Genomic DNA, 26797 nt, shown 5'->3' on the forward strand with positions numbered 1-26797 from the left:
CTGTTCAGAAAAATAGGGATTAATAGAAGGAAGAAACAGGGATTTTTCTGGCTGAGATTTGAATTTGGGGTTAATTTTCAGAATAAGAAGTATTAAATTCTGCAGAGCATGTAAGATTTTGGCTTTCTCCCCCAGCTATAGAATGTCCTTAGAAGTATGTTAGACTAGGGCCGGCGCCGCGGCTCACTAGGCTAATCCTCCGCCTAGCGGCGCCGGCACACCGGGTTCTAGTCCCGGTCGGGGCGCCGGATTCTGTCCCGGTTGCCCCTCTTCCAGGCCAGCCCTCTGCTGTGGCCAGGGAGTGCAGTGGAGGATGGCCCAGGTGCTTGGGCCCTGCACCCCATGGGAGACCAGGAAAAGCACCTGGCTCCTGGCTCCTGCCATCGGATCAGCGCGGTGCGCCGGCCGCAGCGCGCCGACTGCGGCGGCCATTGGAGGGTGAACCAACGGCAAAGGAAGACCTTTCTCTCTGTCTCTCTCTCTCACTGTCCACTCTGCCTGTCAAAAAAAAAAAAAAAAAAAAAAAAAAAAGAAGTATGTTAGACTACTTTCCTAACCTGTGTCATCCAAGTTCAAATCTGCAGAACTGGCAACATTTTCTTTGGCATGAGGGCCAATTCAGAAAAAAGTAGCTGTTTCCAACTGAGTAGATCCCCTATTCATGTACATGGTGTGTGATCAGAATAGAGGGTACTTTTACAGCCTGAAGGTAAAGACTCTTCTTCCCACAGTATTTGATAAATAGAAGTGGAAGGAAATTGAGTTTGAAGCTCTCTGTTCCTATATGATACGCCTAAAGACAGGCTAGCCACTTGGTATGATGCAAGGATACAGTGGTAAGGGATTCCTGACATACAGCACAATGTTGTCAGTAAACATTGTGAAACTTTCCAGCAAGGCCAGGATGCCTAGGAGAAAATGTTACATTTTCAGAGTATGTTTATAACACAAACTTGGATGTAAAATATGAGATATAAGTCTAATTATATCTAAGGCCAGAAACAGTCCTTTTGGTGATTCCTTGAATTTGGGGAAGGAAAATAGTGGTTGTGTATCTTTTAGGACATTACTTTGAAACTACTTCTAAAAGTACTTCTTAATTCTTATTGTGTATATGTGTAAAACTGTTAAACATGCACACATTCTTGTGTCATCCCTATTTGTTTCAGGAAGTCAAAACAGTGTATGGCAAATTTTAAATCCTTTACTGATACGTAGCATCTAGCATACTACAAAGTGGGTTTTATAAACTGTTAAAATTTGATTGGGGCTGGAGCTGTGGTATAGAAGATTAAGCCTCTGCCTGCAGTGCCTGCATCCCATATGGGTGAGGGTTGGAGTCCTGGCTGCTCCACTTCGATTCAGCTCTCTATAATGTGCCTGGGAAAGCAGCAGAAGATGGCCCAAGTGCTTGGGCCCCTGCACCCAGGTGGGAGACCCGGAAGATACTCTCCTAGTTGGGGATCAGCTCAACTTTGTTATGGCCATTTGGGGAGTGAACCAGCTGATGGAAAATCCTCCCTTCCCTCTGTCCCTCACTCTCTCTCTCTCTCTCTCTCTCTGTGTGTGTGTGTGTGTGTGTGTGTGTCTGGCTTTCAAATAAATCAATAATTAATCCTTTAAAAAAAAAGATTTGAGGGGCCAGCACTATGGCATAGTGAGTAAAACTGCCGTATGCAGAGCTGGCATCCCATATGGATGCTGATTTGAGACCTGGCTGCTCCACTTCTAATCCAGCTTTCTGCTGTGGCCTGGGAAAGCAGTAGCAGGTGGGCCCCTGCACCTTTTTGGGAGACTGGGAAGAAGCTCCTGGCTTCTGGCTTCGAATTGGCACAGCTCCAGCCATTGCGGCCATCTGGGTAGAGAACCAGTGGATGGAAGACCTCTCTCTCTTTCTCTCTCTTTCTGCCTCTCAAAAAAATAATAGATTTGATTGACTAGAATTCAGAAAGTCTAGACAAATTACATTGGTTTTTTTTTTTTTTTAAGATTTATTTCTTTATTTGAAAGAGTTAGAGAAGAAGAGGCAGAGAATGAGTGAGAGGTCCTCCATCTGCTGGTTCACTCCCTAGTTGGCCATAACAGCTGGAGCTGCGCCAATTGGAAGCTGGGAGCCAGAAGCTTCTTTCTGGTCTCCACGTGGGTGCAGTGGCCCAAGGACTTGGGCCATCTTCTGCTGCTTTCCCAGGCCATAGCAGAGAGCTGGATTGGTAGTGGAGCAGCCAGGACATGAACTAGTGCCCATAAAAGATGCTGGCACTGCAGACGGCGGCCCCACATTGATATTTGTGATGGTTCAGTTTTTTCCATCTCTGTTGACACTAAAGCAAAATGAAATACTGAATTGGGACATATGCAAGATATACAGGGCCATGGAAAGTGGGAGAGGTTAAACTTTTAAAAAGATGTTGGAGGACTTCTCCATGACCACAAATAAATTTTAGCCAACTCAGTAACAAATTTACTTGAGAATCTGAGATCAGGTGTGTGTTATAAAGTGTACATAATAATTTCAATATTTTGTGTGGTTTTTTTTTTTTTACAGTAGTAAAAAATATGGTATGGTATGGTTTGTGTGTCTTGCTAGTATATCCAGAGTCTGGTCGCTTCCATCACTGCTGTTGTAGGGATGTCCAGCATCATCTCTTGCTTATATTATGGCAGTAGTCTCCTAAATATTAACTGTGTATTGGAATCACTTGAAGATTTTTAAAAATACTGATACCTGACTCCCCCTAGTAGTCATTCTGATTTAATTGGAATGGATTGCAACCTGGGACATTAAGATTTTTAGAAAAGCTTCTGGTGTTTCTAATATGTACTGTCTCAAATAATCAGAAAATCAATAATCTTTCCCTGAAGTAATTTATTCTGGCTGTGCTTTTTCTGCCAGTGACCATGTTAATTTAATTTGGGATATTTCCATTACTTAAAATTTTAGGGGCATGTCCTAGTGTACCCATTAGGCTTTTCAGTTGTGAGCAATGAAAGCTGACTCTGGCTGTTTTAAATAGAAATAAAATTTACTGATAGGATATTGAGTGGTTCACAGAATTGGAAGGCTAGGAACAGGCGTTTAGCTTAGAGGTCAAGATGCCTGCATTGCAACTAAGGGTACTTAGCGTCCATTCTTTTATCCAGCTCCTGACTCCATCTTCCTGGTAATCACCCTGGGAGGTATTGATGATAGCTCCTGTTGACCATGTGGGAGACACTTCTGGGCTCCTGGCTTTGGCCTGGCTGGGTTCTGGCCTTTGTAGTCATTTGGGGAGTGAAGCAGCAAATGGGAGTGTTTCTGTCCCTCTCTGTTTCTCAATTAAATACATGCATGTATGCAGATATACAAATAAGCTATAGCCAAGCCTAGAAAAAGTACATGATCAAAGGGAGACTAAACAGCTGGAACCACAGTGAAAATTAGGCCAATGAGACTATTACTGCTGCCTCTACTGAGTAGTGGCTTGCTGGTCTGGATTATACTACTGGCTCCTGCGGATTATACTACTGCTTGCCCTGGTCATTCCAGGCCACCACTGGTTCTCGGAAACTAGATGCTGCCTCTTACTGCTATCTTCAGAAAGAATTCTCTCTTATTTATGCATTTATGTGCTACTGGGCTCCATATTAAAATCTCTGGTGGATATATCTATTGTTTGGCACCATAAATTCATGAAGTTGGGGATTCTTAAAATATGAAAGGCTTTCATATGCTTAGGGTCAACAAAATGACAAAGGTCTACTACACATGGTATAGTTTTAAAAGGTATTCTTTATTTTATGCCACTTGTTCTCAGACTAAGAGCCCATAGAGCACTAGTGTTCTTCCATAATTATTTTTAAGCTTTACAGCCTGCAGTCACTACATGAGTAAGTAGGAAGCAAATTACTAGGAAAATTTGAACATCTAACTTTTTATGAGTGTTATGTATTAATTTTGGAGGTATGGAGATAAGCATACTTACAGAATGTGTTTCTAGATGATAAAAATGTTCTAAGTTTCTGTGATAGAAATAATATATCAATATTATATGTCAGAACTGTCCAATAGAAATAAAATATGGACCACAAATGTAACCCATATTTGTAATTTTAATTGTGGGGCCGGCATTGTGGCATAGCGGGTAAAGCTGCTGCCTGCAGTGCCAGCATCCCATGTGGGTGCCGGTTCAAGTCCTGGTTGTTCCACTTCTGATCCAGCTCTCAGCTATGGCCTGAGAAAGCAGTAGAAAATGACCCAAGTCCTTGGGCCCCTGCACCTGCATGGGAGACCCGGAAGAAGCTCCTGGCTCCTGGCTTTGGATCAGTGCAGCTCTGGCCGCGGCGGCCATCTGGAGAGTGAACCAGTGGATAGAAGACCTCTCTCTCTGCCATTGCCTCTCTGTAACTCTGCCTTTCAAATAAATAAATAAATCTTTAAAAATTTTTTTAAAATCTTCATTGAAAAATAGAAGTAGACATTGAATTGTAATAATATATATTTACAAAGGTACTTCAAGAAATTTGTGGAAAATGAAATTAAAAGATGAGTTTATTTTGGTACAAAAATATTTGAAATCCATTAATATGACTGTTACTAAAAAGTTTGGCAGAAAATTTTTATTATGAAAAACTGCATAGATTTCAAAAATTGTAACAAAATATATTTATGTGGTAATTTTATTTTTCCATGAACTTTTAAGTGTCCTGGAATTTAACCCAATATGTTCAAAATACTATTTTAACATGTAATCAATAGAATATTTAGATGACAGTTTACACCCTTCTTTTTAAAAAAATGCTAAGCATTCAAAATCTAGTTTGTATTTTCCACTTAGAGCATAGCTCAATTCAGACCGGTCACATATAAAGTGCTTAAAATAGCCACATGTATTAATAGCTACTGTATTGGACAGTGCAGTTTTGTGGCATTCTGTGAAATGCTTTATGACTAGCAAGTACTTTCAGCTAAACATAATATGATAAAGTGTTTTAGATACATTATAAAAACTGAAATGAATATGTTAAAAGTAATAATGGGGCAGACACTGTGGTGTAGTGGGTAAAGCCACCGCCTGCAGTGCCAGTATCCCATATGGGCATTGGTTCAAGTCCTGGCTGCTCCACTTTCTATCCAGCTCTCTGCTGTGGCCTGGGAAAGCAGTAGAAGATGGCCCAAGTCCTTGAGCCCCTGCACCTGCGTGGGAGACCCTGGAGGAGGCTGCTCTTGGCTTCGGATTAGCACAGCTCTGGCCATTGCAGCCAACTGGGGAGTGAACCAGTGGATGGAAGACCTCTCTTTCTCTCTGCCTCTCCTCTCTCTGTGTACTCTTTCAAGTAAATAAATAAATCTTAAAAACAAAAGTAATAAGAGTGTTTTGTTATAAACTCTCAAAAATAAAATCGATTTTTAAGTCCAAAACAGATTTGACTTTGCAGCATTTTTTTATTTTTATTTTTTTAATTTTGGAATGTGTGAAATGGAGAGGAGGAATCTAATTTTTTTTTATTAGACTTTTTTATATTTTGGTTTCCTGAACATTTAAATTCATGGGAGATTGCAGTATTCCAGATACACCTTAAGGCAGAGAAGAGCAACATTCTTCAGTGCAGAATTTGCTTGTAAATTATCAAATCCAATCATATTTTATACATTTAATATGTATGTTACTACTAGTCTTACTATCTGATATTTTGAAAATGAAAAAGGTGATAGTGACTGACTGTATTTGTGCTTGAGAGTCTATCATTTATGACTTCATTCCCATACATCATTTATGTTGATAGTAAGTTTCGTGTTCTAATTATTTTTATTCTTGCAGGCTGCTGAATCAGGAATAATAAAAGTTAAAACAATAGCTGCACGAAACACCGAAATTTTGGCAGGTAATGTTTTGCATTAAAAATTCAACAATTGATGAAAATTTGGTTAATAATAAAAGTAGAATTTTAAGGAAAAGTCCTCAGTTTTCTGTAACATCTGTTCCTCATGTCCTATTATATTTTTCTTAAGTATACAGAGCATGTAAAGGGCCTAAATTGTGAACTGATTGTGTTTGCTAAAGATGAATGCTATAAAATTCTCTGAATTCACAAAGCTTAAGACTTCTTACTAAGGCAAGGTTTTTTTTTTCTTAGTCATCTTCCACCTCCTGCTAGTCACCTTAAGGTGCACCTTACCCATAAAAGGTGTGTTCAGTTAAAATTGATTGCATTGAACTGAGTAAAAGATTGGTTCTCAGTCCACATTCAAGACCTATTTTATCTTTAACGTAACATAAACAGTTCATAGTGTTGTATTATGTACTACATACCTGGAACTGAAGCATTATGATTATGAAGAAAGAATGGGAGTGGGGTGGAAAAAAGAAAACACAAATGTTTTCTTACCATCTCTTGTTTGACCCTCATTTTCAACGAAGAATTTCAAGTTTCTCTTTGTTGGCGTCCTTTCTCTACTCCATCTTTACTCCTCTGCCTCTGTTCTTGTCTTACTAGTGAACGTGGAAAAGAGGAAAACAGGCTTTCTCTGTCTGTGTATCTTCTTTTTTTTTTTTTTTTTTTGAGAATGAGTTGTATGTGAGGTAACTTGTGCTGCTTTTACATAAGACGATCCTGTGGTAAAATGCTGTCTTATTTTATAGTAGATCAAATTGAGATGCAAAGATATTAAGCTGCTTGCCCAAGGTCACATGATCAGTGGTGGAATCATATTCACATCCCTTGTTTTTCCTGCTGCAGTGTGTTTCTGTGATATGGCAAGGCTTCCATGCCAGCTGCTCCCTCCCAAGCATTTCATACTTAGCGGTTGCTTGCTTCACACTACATTTTCAGTTACAGTAGTACTATTGATCTCAGCTAGTATAGGAGAAAAGCAATCCTGTTAGTTAACACACAGTCCAAACAGTAAAGAAAGTAAAGAATCTCTTTAACTCTTGTAAACTTTGCATTTTTTTTTTTCTCAAATGGGATACAGCTAAATCCCTGGTGGAATTTCAGAGTGTTACAAGATGAAATGAAGATTTTTTTGGGGCAATTTAGGGAGGGAAACAAGAATGGATTTCATTAAGCAACCCAACTTTGCTGGAAATTTGACCTTAGCTTTCTTAAATTGCATCTATTTATCACAGCTTGTTCCCTGATTTTGAACAGTCGGTCAAAACACCTAATAATTTTATAATATTATCCACAGCAACAATTAATGCTCTGCATATTGAGAAGGGGGATATGGTAAAAGGTGAGAGTATATACAGTTGGGTTGGGGTAGTGGTTTGTTGGGTTTTGAGAGATACATGTTGGGCTGATTAGCTACTGTGGGGATATTAGTATTTAAAGATAAATTATGACCTAGATATTTTTAAGTTGAAGACTTCTCATAAGCCAGTCACATTATAATAACATTGTAAACATTTATTTTGCTATATTGTTGCTAATATCATGGTAAGTCCTTAATTATTCCCAATACAAGAAGTATTTGGTTGTTCTGTAGTTGAAGTAAGATGAAGACAAAGACTGATTTCAGAGAATCACTGTTCCAGTGTTCTATACCAAATAAAATATTCAAGCTTAAGGATGAGTTTGAAAGTTTTAATTCATTGTTAAGAGTTTAATATTTAGGTGCGTTGCCAATTTCATCTTAATTCAGTTAGCATTATTGAAATCAAGTTAGAACAGATTTTCATACACATGTAGTTAATAGTTCATGCTTTAATCTTCACAGTATACAGAGACATGAACTTGAGGAGTTATATATTACCATTTAAACTTTTTTTAGTATTTTTAACCAAATATTTATAGCAATTAATTCCTAAAAATGGTAGATTCATAGATCGCTGTCATCTTGAAAACTAAAGGCTTTTAAAAATAAATTTTATATTAGGTGTGGGGAGCAAACCGGACTAGACTGTTACTGGAATTAAGACTTATTCTATGCATCTGCTCTCCCACAATATGGCGCTGGGAGAGAAGTAAACAGCTTCCGCACAGCTGCCTCCAGTTCAACCAATTAACTGTAGGACTTGCTCCTGATTGGAGGAGAGCAGCATACTCGGCGTGTGGGCAGCCGAGTTGGAATTGGCGGAGGAGGACTATAAAGGAGGAGAGAGACGGCATGCACCAGGAACATCTATGGGGAACATCTAGCTGAAGGAACACCTGTGCAGCCCCCGAGAAGAGCCGGCCGGCGGTGTGCCGCTCCCCTGCGGAAGTGGGGAATGCGGCCAGGGGGAACTGCCCTTCCACGGAGGTGGAAGGGATAGTAGCCAACCCGGGAAGAACCAGCAGCAAACCCGGGGAGGGCCGAGCAGACGAAAGAACAGCGCAGGGTCCTGTGTTGCTCCTCCACGAAGAGGGGGAGCGACATAATGGTGCCGTGACTCGGATATGAAGCCTAGGCAGGGCTTAGTGTCGTTCCCCCACGAAGACGGGGAGCGACAATTAGGCAGTATGTGGTTTCTAAACTATGTAATTAATTCAGAGTACAACTAATACTGAGATAATTTTGAATGTTTTATTTTCTGAAAAGTATTCAATTCTTAATAGTACTTGAATCTGTAGGAGACTATATATAGAGTACTACTATGTGCTGTAATGGCTATCAAAGATGCTAAGCAATTGAGGAGTCTCAAATGAGGTGGGATATTGAATTCTTTTATGTTTCCATATATTTGAGAGTATAAGGAACTGGAAAAAAAACAAAATCTTTAATTACAATCAGTTACTTGAGCTACTAATACTCAGTATAGATTCCTCTCCAACTTTAGATTTCATAGATTTATTTTCTAAGGGAAGATTATTTACATTGCAGAATAAATCTTTCTTTGCATCGCCCCTTCTTTTAAGCATCCTCCTTTAATGTTTATTTTTCTTTGTTTTCACTGCTGTCATGAATGCTGACATAAGTGGGAATGCTATGCCAGGTAATGTCAGCATTGATTTAGATATACAGATCATTATTTCAAAATTCTCTTTTTCTTTAAAGATAAAACTCTATAAATGAGAGATAGCAAAAAAATTTTTCATTTACGAGCCAGGCCTTAATCTTGCATTTGAAATAATATATTAAGAGTTGTGTTTATTATTCTAGCTTACATTATACTAGAAACTGAAAAGCCATGTGTTATTTAAAAACTCTACAGTCTGCTTTTGGCATATATATATTTGTGTCAAAGAAGTTAATGAAGCCGGCGCCGCGGCTCACTAGGCTAATCCTCCGCCTTGCGGCGTCGGCACACCGGGTTCTAGTCCCGGTCGGGGCGCCGGATTCTGTCCTGGTTGCGCCTCTTCCAGGCCAGCTCTCTGCTGTGGCCAGGGAGTGCAGTGGAGGATGGCTCAAGTGCTTGGGCCCTGCACCCCATGGGAGACCAGGATAAGTACCTGGCTCCTGGCTTCGGATCAGCGTGGTGCGCCGGCCGCAGCACGCCGGCCATGGCGGCCATTGGAGGGTGAACCAATGGCAAAGGAAGACCTTTCTCTCTGTCTCTCTCTCACTGTCCACTCTGCCTGTCAAAAAATTAAAAAAAAAAGTTAATGAAATTGTGATATCTTTAAATTATATATTTAACCTGTTCCCAAAACCAAAATGGTTACATCACCTATGGCTGCTTTCAGCTACTGTCAGTGTACATATAGAATTTTTACATGAATAATTATTATATATGATTTGTGTTTTCTCACATAGTTTTTCTTCATCTTTTTCATATCTATACTTAAAACTAAAATGTCTGTAAGTAACGATGAGTAAATAAATATACTTGGAGTTTTTTTCTGACATTAAAAAGTAGTTTCTCTGTTTATTTTATATATTTTATCTTATCAGAACATATACTTATGATCTTTTACATTTATAGCATATCTCAGCCACCATTTTCTTAGTAAATTATTATGCAAGAATCATGAGGGAAGATAAAAAGATGGGTAATATAATTTACCTGCAATCTATATGGAAATACAAAGACTGTATTTGAAAGCTTTGCTTGTGGCAGTCATTCAGATTAACTTTCCTGCTCCTGAAATCCTTTGCCAGAAACTTTCTCTTCAAGGTGACATTCCCTGAGGTCAAGATCAAGATCTTATTCTTTATTACATTGCTAGTATTTGTCACATTACATGGGAAATAATAAGCTCTCATTAAATGTAAGCTAATAAATGAATCACTCTAAGATTCAAATAAGTCTCTTGTTGCTTTAAGTTTACATGTTATAATTATCTGAGTATGAATTTATTCATCTTGATTTCATGACAGCCAGATAATAGAGGAATAACAGAAACAGACCCTAAACACAGAATTATAATATTGTGTGGTAAATGTCAGGGTGGAAGTATTGACATAGCAACGTAGGGAAGGTACCCAACCCAGCTTGGGAATCTTTTTTTTTTTTTTTAAAGATTTTATTCTTTTAAGAGACAGAGTTAGATTGAGGGCGAGAGGGAAAGGTCTTCCATCTGCTGGTTAACTACCCAAATGGCTACAGTGGCCAGAGCTGAGCCAATCTGAAGCCAGGAGCTAGGGGCTTCTTCCAGTTCACCTGCGTGGGTGCATGACCCCAAACACTTAGAGCATCCTCCACTGTTCTCCCATGCCATAAGCAGAGAGCTGAATCAGAAGAGGAGCAGCCAGGACTCAAACTGATGCCCCTATGGGTTGCCAGCACTGCAGGCATAGGGTTAGCCTGGGAATCTGAAGCTGCATCTTGAAGACTGAGCAGGAGGAGTTAGGCAAAGTATTGAAGTAAAAATAAAGAGTCCTATGTAAATAAAAACAAGGGGTACAAAACAACATGGTATATTTGGATGTACTATTGGAGTATTGTCTAGCCATAAAGGATGAGGAGGGAATTGGTGTCAGGGAAATAACACATTCATTGTGTGATATTCTGAGCAGCTTGATGGATTGACTTAGGGAAGTGACATAATCATATTTATAAGTAAATTACTGTGACAGCACTATAGAGGATTTATTTCAGTGAACCATTATGAAGGTAGAGTTCTATAATTTAGGTTAGAAGACTTGAGGACTGTAATTGATTAGCCATGCTCACAAATTGACCCTTTGGGCTAAATATTACAGTTTCTCTATAATATAATTGTGCTTTATTTTTTTTTGAAGATTTATTTATTTGAAAGAGTTACAGAGAGAAAGAGATGGAGGGAGGGAGGTCTTCCATCTGCTGGTTCACTCCCCAATTGGCTGCAATGGCCGGAGCTGTGAAGATCCGGAGCCTGTAGCTAGGAGCTTCTTCCAGGTCTCCCACATGGGTGCAGGGGCCCAAGAACCTGGGCCATCTTCCACTGCTTTTCCAGGCCATAGCAGAGAGGTGGATCGCAAGTGGAGCAGCCAGGTCTCAAACCGGCGCCCATATGGGATACAGGTAGCAGCTTTACCTGTTATGCCACGGTGCTGGCCCCCATAACTGTGCTTTTATTCTTTTTTTCCATGGGATTTTAAAAAGTTTTAAAGTTATAGTATTTTTTTGGTGTCCTAAGTCTTTTTCTTTGATGCTGTCTTTTAAAATGTTTCTAATTGCTGTATATAGTATTTCAGCAAGTGGATTGTAGTTTAACCATTCCTTCCTGTTATGAATATTTTAATATTATTTCTTTTTGATAAATTTCTAGAAATGAGATGATGCAGAATAAGAAGTTTAATGTTTTCCAAAAATGTGAAAGTTTTACCTTTACAAACAGTAATGTGAATGCATTTTTATAATATCCTTGCAAGGGCCTGCGCCGCTGCTCACTAGGCTAATCTTCCACCTGCGGCGTCAGCACCCTGGTTTCTAGTCCCAGTTGGGGCGCCGGATTCTGCCCCGGTTGCTCATCTTCCAGTCCAGCTCTCTGCTGTGGCCTGGGAGGGCAGTGGAGGATGGCCCAAGTGCTTGGGCCCCCGTACCCGCATGGGAGACCAGGAGCAAGCACCTGGCTCCTGGCTTTGGATGGCGCAGCGTGCTGGATGTAGCGCCCTTTTGGGGGGTGAACCAACGGAAGAGGAAGACCTTTCTCTCAGTCTCTCTCTCTCTCTCACTAGCTAACTCTGCCTGTCAAAAAAAAAAAAAAAAATCCTTGCAAGGATTATTGTTTTAAAAAACTTTTTTGTAAATGAGCAGGCAAATGAATTCTCATTTCTTTTCTTCTTGTTGTTTAACATTTTCTCTATGCATTAACTTCTTCATTTCCTTTTTTATTTTGCATTCATTTCTCTGAGTTTTTGTGTTTTTCATAATAAAACTTTTATGTAAAAGTATTAATTTCCCATTGTGTTTATATCATATTTTTCTGTGGTCATTTACCTTTTAATTTTTTAAAAACTGATTTTTATGATTTTTTTAAGGATTTGTTTGTTTATTTGAAAGGCAGAGTTGAGAGAGAGAGAGAAAACAAGCAGGCTATCTTCCCCAAATGGCCACAATGGCTGGAGCTGGTCCGGTCTGAAGCCAGGATCTTCCTTCCAGTCTCCCACATGGGTGCAGGGGCTCAAGCACTTGGGCCATCCTCTGCTGCCTTCCCAGGCACATTAGCAGAGAACTGGATCAGAAGTGGAGCATCTGGGACTCAAACTGGCACCCATATAAGAAGCTGGCTGGCGTTGCAGGCAGAAGTTTCACCTGCTACACCACAACGCCATCCCCCAGTGAATTCTTTTGTTATTCTACATAGTTGATAGTCATTTTTATCTTCTTTAGTTTTTCTGTAGTTTGATTCATTTTTTTATTAATACTACATGGGGTAATGTGAGGATCTAGATTTTTTTTTTCATTTTTCAAAATTACTAAACAGTTATACCAACATAATTTCCTTTTCTGTAATGTGCTTTTTTTTATTTTTAAAGATTTATTTATTTACTTGAAAGAGTTACACAGAGAGGAGAGGCAGAGAAAGAGAGGGAGGTGGTGGGGGGCTTCCATCCGATGGTTCACTCCCCAGTTAGCCACAATGACCAGAGCTGTGCCGATCTGAAGCCAGGAGCCAGGTTTCCCACATGGGTGACAGGGGCCCAAGGACTTGGGCCATCTTCTGCTATCCCAGGCCACAGCAGAGAGCTGGATCGGAAAAGTAGCATCTGGGACTGGAACTGGTGCCCATATGGGATGCTGGCACTGCAGGTGGTGGCTTTATCCACTACGCCACAGTGCCGGCCCCTATAATGTGCTTTTAAAATATGAAGCTTATTACTTTATTTATAGTCTTATTCTTGAATCATTCAGTTACATATATTTTGAGACCTTTGCACAACTACATTTTTTGTTGTTGTTAGGAATAGCAGTCTTCCCCAGAACTAGGTTTTAAATGTGTTTTTAGAGTAGAAATAATTTATAGTGCACATTTTATTTCTTTCACAAAAATTAATTATTCAATGGCTGTTTAAATTTACCACAATGAAATTTTATTAACCCCTGTTAATGTGACTCAGTAGGGTATCCTAGTTTAATTCTTTTTTTCCAGGATAAAAACTGCAGTTATGCAGTGAAACTGCTCAGAGCAAGGAAACCCCTAGGATATGGGGACCTGCTGGACCTTCTTCAGGTGTGTGGAAGTGTATCATTTGATCTCATAGTTACATAATCTGGAGCTACAACATGAAACACACAGTTATGCTTATTAAGGGATGTAGGTGTGATACACACTTCTTTTTTTTTTCCTCCTCCCAAATCTATTTTTATATTTTAATGGAAACTGACAGAGAATTTGGATTGAAAAGAATCAACCTTTTTGTCTTTATTCCGGAACAACATATAAATGTTATAGCATGATGTCTTTGCAGTGCTATCCAGCCCTTTCCTTGATGTGATTTCTAAAATATCAGCCTACAGAAGACATCTCTATGAAGCCACCTTAAAATAGCATATCATTAAAATGATTGTAAATAGAGAGTGGATATCTATTAGAAGACAAGAGTAATTCCTGTTTTTCCAGAACCACTATCTCTTTTGAAAGAAGGAAAACAAATCAAGTCTCTTTCTTTCTTAAGATTTTTCTCTTACTGAGTTGTGATCTAGATGTGCTGGGTATGTTTTTGTTACTCAAACTGTGCTTCAGAAGACTTAGAATAGATAATTTTGTTATGATTTTGTTGATCATCTATTCTAGATAATATAGAAACTTTCTTTTTGACCATTTTCTTGTAATTGGGAGGAAAAGAAAGTGAACAGAAATGAGACTGGTGTTCAATCCTTTTGAGTTACTTTAAGGTTTAAAAAATATTTTTATTACTATTTTAGGTTTGTCTCAGCCTCACAGACTTAGCTGTAACTAATATTTGTACATTTCACTATGACATAGTTTATTTTATTGGTTCTAAGATGCACATTTTTTTTAAACAAAACTTTTTAACATCTCCCAAATTGGCCTTTCATCTTATAATTGATGGTACCTTAGTATCATTGTGGGCCAGTAAGGGTGTAGTTTTCTTGTTCAGTGTGTATGTGAACTTTATTCATAGTTATAACCTCTTATTATCATCACATCTTTTGTATTGGTGCTTTGTTGGTTTTAATTGCTATTTAAAATGTCACCCTAGTTGTTAAAAACAAAACAAAGCTTTGTTAACATTATAGGTGAACTTACGAAAATGCTGGCATCAAAACATGCAGTGTAGATGTCAGTGACTTAGAAGAAAATCTGAAAGACAGTAGCAAAGTAATCTTTCAAGATATGAGGCATCCCCAATGCTCTTGATGATCCAAAGGATGAAATTGTATAGAAAAAATATTAGTGATTTGAAAGTATTGTGTCATAATTTTATGGGCATTGATTTTCTTTCTTTGTGATATAATAGTTATGTCTTAAAACTCATTGGCATCTTAGACTCTGTGAAAACGTATTGTCTTTTCTTTATCTGAATTCTTCAGGTGGACAGCTTTAAAGTGCAGGTTTTTGTGTCCTTTTTTAACTTGCTGTTTACCTTGAAACGTGTCAGCACAATGTTGTAGGAAGAATAGTGAACCAAGAATTAAAGGACATATGATCTAAAATTCTAGTTTTATTACCTACTTACTTGGGCCATAGCTTGCCCTATAAATTCTTGAAGATTATTGTGATTTTCAAATGAAGAACACATTTTCATCATACTACTTATAAGTATAACTTGTTACTATTGAAAACTTTTAATTTACCTAAATAATGTTTAATAATGTTTAGCAGAGGAAGTGATATAACTTTATACTTAAGTAAGAGATTTAATAGTTTCTTAAAGCTTTTATGGTCATCTCTTTAATCATACATATCAATCTTTTGAGTCATTGTTATAGATACTTTATTTCTAAGCTTGAATCAAAACCTTTGTACAGAACAACAAGGAAATAAGAGGAGAGTTCTCTAGGATATACTATTCTTTGTTGGTCACGTCTGCTGTCTCTTAGCTATGCTAGATCAGTGATTTATGCTGGCATAAGGAGAGCATTTGCAGAATGTGGGGTAGGAAACTGTACTATCAGTTACCTTTCCTTAAAGAGAGCTTTGGGAGAGGAAAGATGAATATTTAAATGGTAAAATTAACACTGATTTTTGCTCTTAATGGTGATTCTGGATGACTTTTCCTCAGTGTTTTGGGAAAAATTTTAAAACTCAGATTTATATTCTTTATTACATGAATTGCCACAAAAAATAATGGATTGAAAGACAAATATCAGCTTCATAAATTTAATGTTCTCTTGACTTGGAATTCTATTTTATTTATTCATATTTCCTGAGGATGGAAAGCCTGTCTTACTCATCTTTATGTAGCCTTTCATTAAGTGTGTATTGATTTAATTTTGTTTTATAAATCTATGTATAATTCAGTTTGTGTACTTTCTAACTTTTACATTTCTGTTACTATTTTAAAACTTATGAGAAAGTTGACTTGGTAGAAGTTACAGTTTGAAGTTACATCATATGCATCCAATTGGTTTAAAGTACTGATTAAGTAATAAGAGGAGTAAATTTCTTGATTTTAATGAAATGTTTATTTCTAAAAGAAGAAACTAGTGCTATGTAATTTCAAGAAATAAATATAATTCTAGGAAGTTTCTGAATATTCATTCACAAGTATGGTAGGGATGATGTATATACTATTTATAATTACTCTTTCTGCTCCAGAATAATGAATTCTTTTTTTTTTTTTTTTTTTTTTTGGACAGGCAGAGTTAGACAGTGAGAGTCAGAGAGAAAGGTCTTCCTTTTCCATTGGTTCACCCCACAAATGTCCACTACGGCCAGTGCGCTGCACCGATCCAAAGCCAGGAGCCAGGTGCTTGCTCCTGGTCTCCCATGCGGGTGCAGGGTCCAAGCACTTGGGCCATCCTCCACTGCCCTCCCAGGCCACAGCAGAGAGCTGGACTGGAAGAGGAGCAACTGGGACAGAATCTGGCACCCCAACCGGGACTAGAACCCCAGGGTGCCAGTGCCACAGGCGGAGGATTAGCCTAGTGAGTCACAGCGCTGGCGAATAATGAATTCTTATCTGTACTTCATGAGGAAATAGAGTGCTTTCTAAAGCAGGATAGAACTTCTGAGGATCCATGTGCTTGCAGAGTTTATGAAAGGAGGAGGAGAACCAAAGGACAGAGTGTTAGGAGAAAGGCAAGGCAAAGCTGTCATTGAGGAGGTGGTTTTATTATAGAGCCTTTAGTATCCAAAATATTTTAACTCTTACCATTCAATTTTCATTTGGTATTTATTTTACATAAATCAATTTTTTTTGTTAACATTGTCATTACTGGTTGTAATTTTGTAAAAAAAATTAGGCTTAGTTTTGAATTAGATTTAATAATGCATTTTATATGTGTTCTAAATAAAGCATTGAAAGAGAACAGCTCAGAGGTTGTACAGCCTTTTCTAATGGGTTGTGGGACCAAGGAACCGAAGATCACTCAGCTGTGTTTGGCCGCCATTCAGAGACTCATGTCACATGAAGTCGTGTCTGAGGTAATTTGAAGATTTTGTCTGAACTGTACTTAAGAGTCGTATCAGAAGTTTTTATGAGGAGAGAATAAAATATAATGTGAGATTTAATGTAAAACTTTTATAAATGGCAATGTGATTGAAGGAAATTATAAATATTGCAACATTTTCTCATTAAACATTCATTAATAATGAATAAAGATGAAGTGTAACTTGTCTAGTCATGCTTAAGAAGTAATAGTTTGGTAATATAGATGATAATTTTGGGAAGCAAAATTTCAATATCATTGAATAGTTATTTATATAATTCATAAGTCTTTTTTAAAAGGTAGGAGGGAAAATGAAGACTGTTTCATAGATTATCTGAAGTGGTAATTTGTAATTCATTAGCTAAATGTTTGTGTCTAATCTTATGATGGTAAAACAAAAGAAACCTTATTACTGTGCACCTGCATCTTGCTTTCAAATTAATAGAAAGTACCTTAATTTTTTTATTCCATACAATATATAATAGAAGTAAATTCTCTTTTTTTCCCTTAGTGTAGCATATTAACAAATGTCAGATTTTACTGAGTGTACAAATTTGTATTGCTAACTTGTGTTGCCTTTTTTCCTATAACATTGCAAATAAAGTAATGTATAAAAAGCAGCAGACTCATAATTTGTATATGTCTACATTATTCATGTCCAAATGAAACACATTCATATTGTAGGAATGAGCTTTGATTTTGGCTGGTATTGCAGAAATTACATGCTTCTATTTTTGTATAATTGAATGTGTTATTTCATAGAAATTTCCTCTTTTTGAGGAGAAAGTTATTCATTTAAGTCACCAATTAGTTGAGAGGTGTATTTGGATCTGTAAGTCTCAGAATAAAGTTTTTGTTATTGTGATCAAGAAATTCTCTTCAGGTGAGATGAGATTCATATACATTTTCTTAAGGTCATAAAGAGCTTTATTCTATTTATTGACAGTTATTCAAATAATTATTTTACAGACTGCAGCTGGAAATATAATTAATATGCTTTGGCAACTAATGGAAAATAGTCTTGAAGAACTTAAGCTACTTCAAACAGTTCTTGTTCTTTTAACAACCAATACAGTAGTTCATGATGAGGCACTTTCTAAGGTAGGATTTAAGACGTGATTTGAATGATGAAAGTTTAAAGCCTGGTGTTTTTGAACCAAAAGAAACTTTCCTGTAGCTATTATAATGATCGATGTTGGGTATTAATAACCATCAGTGCCTTGTTTTCTCTCCAATAGAGTTGAAATCATGTTAGGATTCTTTTTTTTAAATTTTATTTAAGGTATGCAAATTTCATGTATTTCATGTATACAGATTTAGAAACATAGTGATACTTCCCACTCTATTCTCCCTCCTCCTTCCTCTTCTATTCCCTCTCTTGATTTTTACCATGATCTACTTTCAGTTTATTTTATACTCATAAGATTCACCCTACAGTAAGTAGAGAGTTCAACAAATAATATGAAGATAAAAGCAGTGTTCCTCAACAGTAGTGACAAAGGCTATAAGCAATCATTGAAGCTCATAATTTTAATTTCAGTACTATACATTACATTTTTGATTCTCTGTTACCACAGATCAGGGAAAACTTATGTTACTTGTCTTTTTGGTACTGGCTTATTTTACTAAATATGATGATTTCATTCTTTTTTATGGCTACATAGTATTCCATAGTGTATATATACTATAATGTCTTCATCCATTCATCAGTTGATGGACATCTGAGTTGATTCCATAGCTTACCTGTTATAAATTGAGCTGCAATAAACATGGGGGTACAGATAATTCATATGCTTATTTCATAAAATATGCAAATATTTTCTCCCATTCTGATGATTGCTTCTTGGCTGAGTGTTTCGCAGTGTGGAAGCTTCTTAGCTTCATGTAATCCCATTCGTCTATTTTGGCTTTTTTTTTTTTTTTTTTTTTTGACAGGCAGAGTGGACAGTGAGAGACAGAGAGAAAGGTCTTATTGGTTCATCTTCCAATGGCCGCTGCCGCGGCTGGCACATTGCGCTGATCCGAAGGCAGGAGCCAGGAGCTTTTCCTGGTCTTCCATACGGGTGCAAGGCCCAAGGACTTGGGCCATCCTCCACTGCACTCCCGGGCCATAGCAGAGAGCTGGCCTGGAAGAGGAGCAACCGGGACAGAATCCGGCGCCCTGACCGGGACTAGAACCCGGTGTGCCGGTGCCGCAAGGCGGAGGATTAGCCTATTGAGCCACGGCGCCGGCCCTATTTTGGGTTTGATTGCCTTTGCTTCTGGGGTCTTTTCCAAGAAGTCTTTGCATACGCCAATGTCTTTTGGAGTTTCCCCAATGTTCTCCTCTAGTGATTTGATGATATCAGGTCATAGTTGATTCAGATACTTGATCCATTTTGAGTGGGTTTTTGTATTCCTGCATGTGGAGATCCAGTTTTCCCAGCAACATTTTTGAAGAGATGGTCCTTGCTCCAGTGATTGATTTAGTTCCCTTTTCAAACATAAAATGGTTGTAGATGTATGAGTTGATTTCTGGTGTTTCTGTTATGTTCTATTGGTCTATCATCTGTTTTTGTGCCAGTACCAATTTGCTTTGATTATAAATGCCCTGTAATATGTCTTGAAATAGGGTATTGTGATGCCTCTAGCACTGTTTCTGTTGTATAAGATTGCATTAGCTACTCAGAATCTCTTGTGCTTCTATATGAATTTTAGTGTCATTTTCTCTAGATCTGTGAAGAATGTCATTGGTATTTTTATTGGGATCATGTTGAATCTAAATTGCTTTTGGTTATATGACATTTTGATGATACTAATTTTTCTAATCAACAAACATAGATTTTTCCATTTTTTTGTGTTTTCTATTTCTTGAATGTTTTGTGATTTTCTTTGTAGAGATCTTTCATATCCTTGTTTAAATGTTTTCCAAGGTATTTATTTTTTTCTGTAGCTGTTGTGAATGAGATTGATCTTAGAAGTTCTTTCTCAGCCATGGAACTGTGTGTATGCAAAGGCTGTTGATTTTTCTGTGTTTTATATTCTGCCACTTCACCAAACTCTTTTTATGAGTTCCAGTAGTCTCTTAGTAGATTCTTTAGGTTCTCCTATATATAGAATCATGTCATCTGCAAGTAGGGATAATTTGACTTATTCCTTTTCAATTTATATCCCTCCCTTTTTTTTTTTCTTTGCCTAATGGCTCTGGTGAAAATTTTCAGGACTATATTGATTAGCAGTGGTGAAAATGGGCATCCTTGTCTGATTCCAGATCTTAGTGGAAATGCTTCCAACTTTTCCCCATTCAATAGGATGCTGTGGGTTTGTCGTTGTGTTGAGGAATGTTCCTTCTTCTTTTTTTTTTTTTTTTTTTTTTTTTTTTTTTTTTTTTGAAAGGCAGATTTAGACAGTGAGAGAGAGACAGAGAGAAAGGTCTTCCTTTCCGTTGGTTCACACACAAATGGCCGCCACGGCCAGCGCGCTGTGCTGATCTGAAGCAAGGAGCCAGGTGCTTCTCCTGGTCTCCCATGTGGGTGCAGGCCCAAGCACTTTGGCCATCCTCTACTGCCTTCCTGGGCCACAGCAGAGAGCTGGACTGGAAGAGGAGCAACTGGGACTAGAACCCAGGGTGCCGGCACTGCAGGCGGAGGATTAGCCAAGTGAGCCGCAGCGCCGGCCGAGGAATGTTCCTTCTATACCCAGTTTGCTCAAGGTTTTCAACGTGAAAGGTTGTTGTATTTTATCAAATGCTTTCTCTGCATCTATTGAGATAATCTTACGGTTTTTATTATTCAGTTTGTTAATGTGATCTATCACATTGATTGATTTGTGAATGTTGAACTTCCCTGCATACCATGGATAAATCCCACATGGTCTGGGTGAATGATCTTTGTGGTGTGTTGTTGGATTGCATTAGCTAGTATTTTGTTGAGAGTTTTTGTCTCTATGTTTATCAATGATATTGGTCTATAGTTCTTTTTTTTTCTGGTTTAGGAATTAAGGTGTTGCTGACTTCTTAGAAGGAATTTGGGAGGATTCCCTCCTTTTCAATTATTTTGAATAGCTTGAGAAAAATTAGAATTATTTCTTTGAAAGTCTGGTAGAATTCATCAATGAAGCCATCTGGTTCTGGGCTTTTCTTTTTTGGAAGGGTCTTAGTTACTAATTCAATTGCCATCTTGGTTATTGGTCTATTTAGGTTCTCCATGTCTTCATGACTCAATTTTGGTAGATTGTATGTGTCTAGGAATATGGTTAGGATTCTTAAGCAAAGCCTCTTGAGTACAGATCACAGGCTTAGTTGTGAATAGGAAATGGAAAAGTAGCAGAAGATTTGGGATAAAAGATGAGGGAAGTAAGAGGGAAAGGATATGTACAGTATTTTAGATTCCCTGTCACACCTCTCCCTTCTCTTTTTTGAGAAATAATTTTATATATATATGTGATATGTAAATCAGATAGTTCAAATCTGTCTCTTAAGCGGCTAGAAAAATCTTTTTTTGGATATATTTTTTAAAGATTTATTTATTTATTTGAAAGGCAGAATTGTAGAGAGGCAGAGGCAGAGAGAGAGAGAGAGAGAGAGAGGTCTTTCATTCGCTGGTTTACTCCCCAGATGGCTGCAATGGCTGGAGCCACACCTATCCAAAGCCAAGAGCCAGGAGCGTCTTCTGAGTCTCCCACATGGATGCCAGGGCCCAAGGACTTGGGCTGTCTTCCACTGCTTCCTCAGGCCATAGTGGAGCGCTGGATTGGAAGTGGAGCAGCCGGGACTCGAACCGGCGCATATATGGGATGATAGTCTTGCAGGTGGTGGCTTTACCACTGCACCATGGTGCCAGCCCTTTTTCTGGATATTTTTAATAGATAAGTCTTCTTGTATGATAGCTGTTTCTTATCTTTTTGTTACCTAGCCACCCTTGGAATATATACAGGTGTTCTATTTGTTATACTCAAGAGCCTTTTTTAAAAAAAATTATTAGATAATTCCAAAGATTAAAGTAGAGAATAATATAAAGAGCTGTTTTCAATTAATCATTTGTTGTCTAAGAAATTTTTTGGACTTCACATTGTTTATTGTAATTTGCATGCCTTTAAGGATGGCCTATAAATTTGAGAAATACACTGTCACATTGTGCTCTGTGTAACTATCTTGAATGAGATAATATGTGTCTTTTCTACTTACTCATTTATATGAGTAAGTATATTATTATAACTTAGTTTATAAGATTTTTACTTAATTGCAAATAGTTTATTCTTTTAAGCCTTTACCTGCTATATAAAATACTTTATTTTTATTTACACTTTTCTTGTACATAGCTTTTTAGATCTCTGGCCATTATTATTCTGTTACATATATTTAAAATTATGCAATATGTTATAATTTGGCCTACTTAACAAGTAAGAACTGATTATAGGGTTTACTTTGTTATTTTGGAATTAAATAGTATGGGATGAAAATATCAAATATAAAGAAATATAACTAAATTGAGTACTATGAAAGTTTCTATATAACTATATAATGAACCTTTCCTTTGTATTGACATATAAAGAGTAATAGTAATGGTAAAGGCTTGTTTCTTTTAAAATGTTTAATATAATCCAGGTGATAAGGCACTGAATCTAAATAATCACTATGTTTTTCTCTATGGTTTCTTTTAAAACTAAAACTTTTAGAACACACAGGAGAAAACCACTACGAGATATTGGGGCAGGCAAAGACTTCTCAGGCAACAAAATCCATGAACTGTAAAAAAAGAAGCTGCAGAATGGGGGAAAGTATTTGCAAATACCTGTTACAGGACTTTGTATAAAGACTATATAAAGAACTCCTGTGATTTATTCATAAGACAAACAACTCAATTTAAAAAAACAGATAAATGTTTTCAGTAGATGCTTCAGAAAATAAGATATTTAAATGACTAAATCATGAAAAAAGACTCACAGTGATCAGAGACGTTTGAATTTAAACCACCGGGATATCCATTATACATCCATTAGAATAGTTAAAAATTTAAAAGACTGACAGTGCTAAGTGTTGTGGAGCTATAGAATAGATAGTTCAATAGTAAAGCCACTTTGGGAAACTGGATTAAAATGTTAAACCTATACTTACTGTGTAACCCAAACATTTCATTCCTAGAGATCTACCTAAGGTAAATGAAAACATAAATCCTCACAGAGAGGATGTACATGCTGTTTTATTTATAATAGCCTCAAACTAGAAACCACCCAGATGTCCATCGGGAGATTAATGGATAAGCAAAATGTTATATCTTGACACCATAGAAAACTGCTTAATAATAAAAGTGTACAAGTCTCACAAATACTTTATTTGAAAAGAAGCCAGACACAGAAAAGGATATACTGAATAAATCTATTTATATAAAATTATAGAAAATACTAGGTAATCTGTAATTGTAAGAAAATGGATAGATGGTTGTCTGAGGTTAAAGGTTGATTAAAGAGATGTATTGAAAAGGAGCACAAGGAAACTTTAGAGGTGATGAAAATATCCTATATCTCAAGTGTATCTGTAGTTTCACAGGCCTGTACATTTTTTTTTCTTTTTTTTTTTTTTTTTTGACAGACAGAGTGGACAGTAAGAGAGAGAGAGACAGAGAGAAAGGTCTTCCTTTTGCCGTTGGTTCACCCTCCAATGGCCGCCGCGGCCGGCGCGCTGCGGCCGGCGCACCGCGCTGATCCGATGGCAGGAGCCAGGAGCCAGGTGCTTTTCCTGGTCTCCCATGGGGTGCAGGGCCCAAGCACCTGGGCCATCCTCCACTGCACTCCCTGGCCACAGCAGAGGGCTGGCCTGGAAGAGGGGCAACCGGGACAGAATCCGGCTCCCCGACCGGGACTAGAACCCGGTGTGCCGGCGCTGCTAGGCGGAGGATTAGCCTAGTGAGCCGCGGCGCCGGTGTACATTTGTTAGAGCTCATTCAAGTATACTTTTAAGAAATATTATTATATATAAATTATACCTTAATAAATTTGATTTTACAAAATAAAAGAATGACTCCTTTTCAAAACATATTTTTAGTTATATGCATAGCAAGTTTATATAGTATTTTTCTAAATTATTTTAGTGGTACTCTAAACTTTGAATACTTGCTATTTGCAGAGCAATTCATTCTGGGAATTAAAAGTAAGACACATTAAAAGAACCAGTTACTTCAGTTAGGTAACCTTATGTGGCTGCGTATTTACTGAGAGGTTGAATTACTTCAAAATCTAAATATTTTCATAGTTTTTTCTATGAAAGGATGGGACTTAAAATATCTGTTATTGAAACAATCAAACAGAAATTACTTAATTTGGTATTGCATCTGATAAAATAAGGATAATAGCCATGCTCTTCATCTTATTTAAATAATTTATTTTTAGGCAATTGTTCTCTGTTTTCGGTTACACTTCACAAAAGATAATATTACAAATAATACAGCCGCGGCGACAGTACGGCAAGTTGTGACTGTTGTTTTTGAGAGGATGGTCGCTGAAGATGAGCATCACAAAGGTAGAGTGATGAAAGTTGTTTCCTTGTGATTATGGATAGTTCTTATATGCCTGATTTCATCTTTATTAGTTTTCAGCCTTTGTCCTATGGTTTTAGGGTATTTTAGGCTACTTAAAGACTAGACTGCTTTAAAAACGTGTATTTGTTTTAACATTATTATATAAAAAATAACAATTTGCAAAATGAATCCCTCACAGTTCTATTACCCTAAGAAGTAGAATCTTTGTTTTCTATGTTTATTTCCAATATATGGGTAATTTTACATTGATGATGCTAATTTCACATTTTAAAGCAAAGATTACATTATATGTGTAGTGTTCATATGGTGGCACAGTGTTACTATATACTTCTTCCTTTCCCGGCATGCCTACAGCCTGCTGGAGTTAGGCCAGGCATGAGCCTAGAGCCAGGAACTGTATCTAGGTGTCTTGTGTGAGTGGCAGGAGCTGAATTATTTGAGCCATTACTTGCTGCCTCCAGTGGTCTGCATTAGTGGGAAGCTGGAATCAGGATCTGGAGCCAGATACTAAACCCAGGTACTCCAGAGTGAAACAGAGTAATTTTAAGTAGGTCTTAATCACTAGGCCAAATACCTGCCCCATTATGTGCATATTTAGCCAAATGTTACAGTCTGTGAGTTTTTCTTGTTATTCTTCATAGTTTAAAATTTAATGTTTACATTATGTTTTATAGGTATTTTATAATTTGATGAACCAGTCTCCTATGGAAAAATGATGTTCATTATTTTAGAACTGTTCTGAGTGCCTTCCCACATATATTGTTTCCACCATTTGGATGTAGACAACAACAACAAAAAACCCACTTTATTTATTTGAAAAGTAGAGAGAAACAGATCTCCCGTCTGCTAATTCACTCCCCAAATGCCTACAACAGCCAGGGCTAGGCCAGGTTGACCCCAGGAGCTGGAAACTCAATCTAGATCTCCTACATAGGTGACAAGAACCCAACTAACTACTTGAGCCATTCATTACCTGCTGCCTTCCAGGGTGCACACTACCAGTAAGATAATATTGGGAGTTAAGCTGGGACTTGAACCCAGACATTATGATATAGCATGAGGGTGTCCCAAGAGGTGTCTTAACCACCAGGCCAAATGCCTACCCTGAATTATTTCTTTAGGTTAAATTTCCAAAGTAGGCTTCCCTCATGTGAAGTTTTGTATGTGCCTATTAACATGCTAATCAGGAATACTTATATAAAGATTAATCTTTATATACTTCTATACAATACTTTTAGTATGTTGAAAGTCCTTTTCTTTGTGCTTGAAAACATTCATGAAAACTTAGAAATATATCTTTTCAGAGAACTGATGTATACTCTTTGTTTCTATTAAAATTTCTAAAATTTTATAACATTGAACTGTAGAAATTGCTTTTTTTAGGTTATTGGATGAAAAGTAAGTTTTTCTTCATCTGTTGAAAAGATCACAAAATGCTACACTTATCAGCAATCTATATGATATTTTTAAAAAGATTTATTTATTTGAAAGGCAGAGTTAAAGAGAGAAAGAGGTTTTCCATCTACTGGTTTACTCTCCAAATGGTTGCAGAGGCCAGGACTGAACCAATCTGAAGCCAGGAGCTAGGAGCTTTCTCTTGTTCTCACATGAGTACAGGGACCCAAGGACTTCAGCCATTCTTTGCTGTTTTCCCAGGCACATGAGCAGGGAACTGGATTGGAAGTGGAGCAGTCAGGACTGGAACCAGCATCCATAAGGGATGCTAGCGCCACAGGCATTACACCACAGCACTAGCCCCACTTTATATGCTTTATTTAGTCAAAAAAAAAAAAAAAAAAACAACACAAAAGATTTTTATAGTTAATCTGTTTTTCTATACTTTTAATCTTAGGCAATCTTTCATTTCAGTTGATGTTCTTAGGGTAACACTGATAAAAAAAAAATGGCTATTGTGACCATTTTGGAAGTCAACCAGCAGATGGGAAGATCTCTGTTTCTCCCTCTCTCTGTCTTTCCCCCTGTTACTCTGCCTATCAAACAAAAAAATCTTAAAAAAAAAAAAGTCAGAACAAAACAGGGCTGTTTCTTGGTTTAAATGTCTTATACAGTCGTAACCTCACCTCACTCATGGATTGGTAGTTTTAGCTGTTTGTCTCCAAAGGTAAAATGCTTTAATACGTTTTAATAAAGTAAAACTACTTAGAACCTCTTTCTTTTCAAGTAGTCATGAAGTTAGCATTTATTCAAAACAGGCTGTAATAACTCACAAAGAATGATCTTTTCATTGGCAAAGGAATGCTCAGTTGGGAAACACCATCGCAGCAGACACTTAGCTAGTGGGTACCTGTAACTGACCTACTAATAGTGACAGACCAAGCAGGTGATTCCTTTCAAGATGGTCAGATGGTAGAACAATTAACCATACAGCAAAATTTATGT

General features: G+C 37.4%; 1 protein-coding gene across 6 annotated transcripts in view; it reads left to right on the forward strand.

Moving 5' to 3' along the window:
* Positions 1 to 26797, forward strand: part of MON2 (MON2 homolog, regulator of endosome-to-Golgi trafficking) — a 124885-nt gene that overhangs the window by 12459 nt on the left and 85629 nt on the right. For 3 of the 6 annotated variants that reach the window (XR_007919691.2, XM_002711305.4, XM_002711303.4), the window contains exons 2-5: positions 5799 to 5862; positions 16751 to 16878; positions 17853 to 17984; positions 24249 to 24378. Coding sequence is in view for 5 of the 6 variants with exons in the window: in XM_002711305.4 (XP_002711351.1) it covers positions 5799 to 5862; positions 16751 to 16878; positions 17853 to 17984; positions 24249 to 24378 (454 nt within the window). In the remaining variant the exon portion in view is untranslated. Of the gene's footprint in view, positions 1 to 5798; positions 5863 to 13416; positions 13498 to 16750; positions 16879 to 17852; positions 17985 to 24248; positions 24379 to 26797 lie in introns of all 6 variants that reach the window. The other 3 variants (XM_051846365.2, XM_070052566.1, XM_070052565.1) reach the window with 2 other exon arrangements.

The sequence above is a fragment of the Oryctolagus cuniculus genome, chromosome 11 (assembly GCF_964237555.1).
Source record: "Oryctolagus cuniculus chromosome 11, mOryCun1.1, whole genome shotgun sequence".
NCBI lineage: Eukaryota > Metazoa > Chordata > Mammalia > Lagomorpha > Leporidae > Oryctolagus > Oryctolagus cuniculus.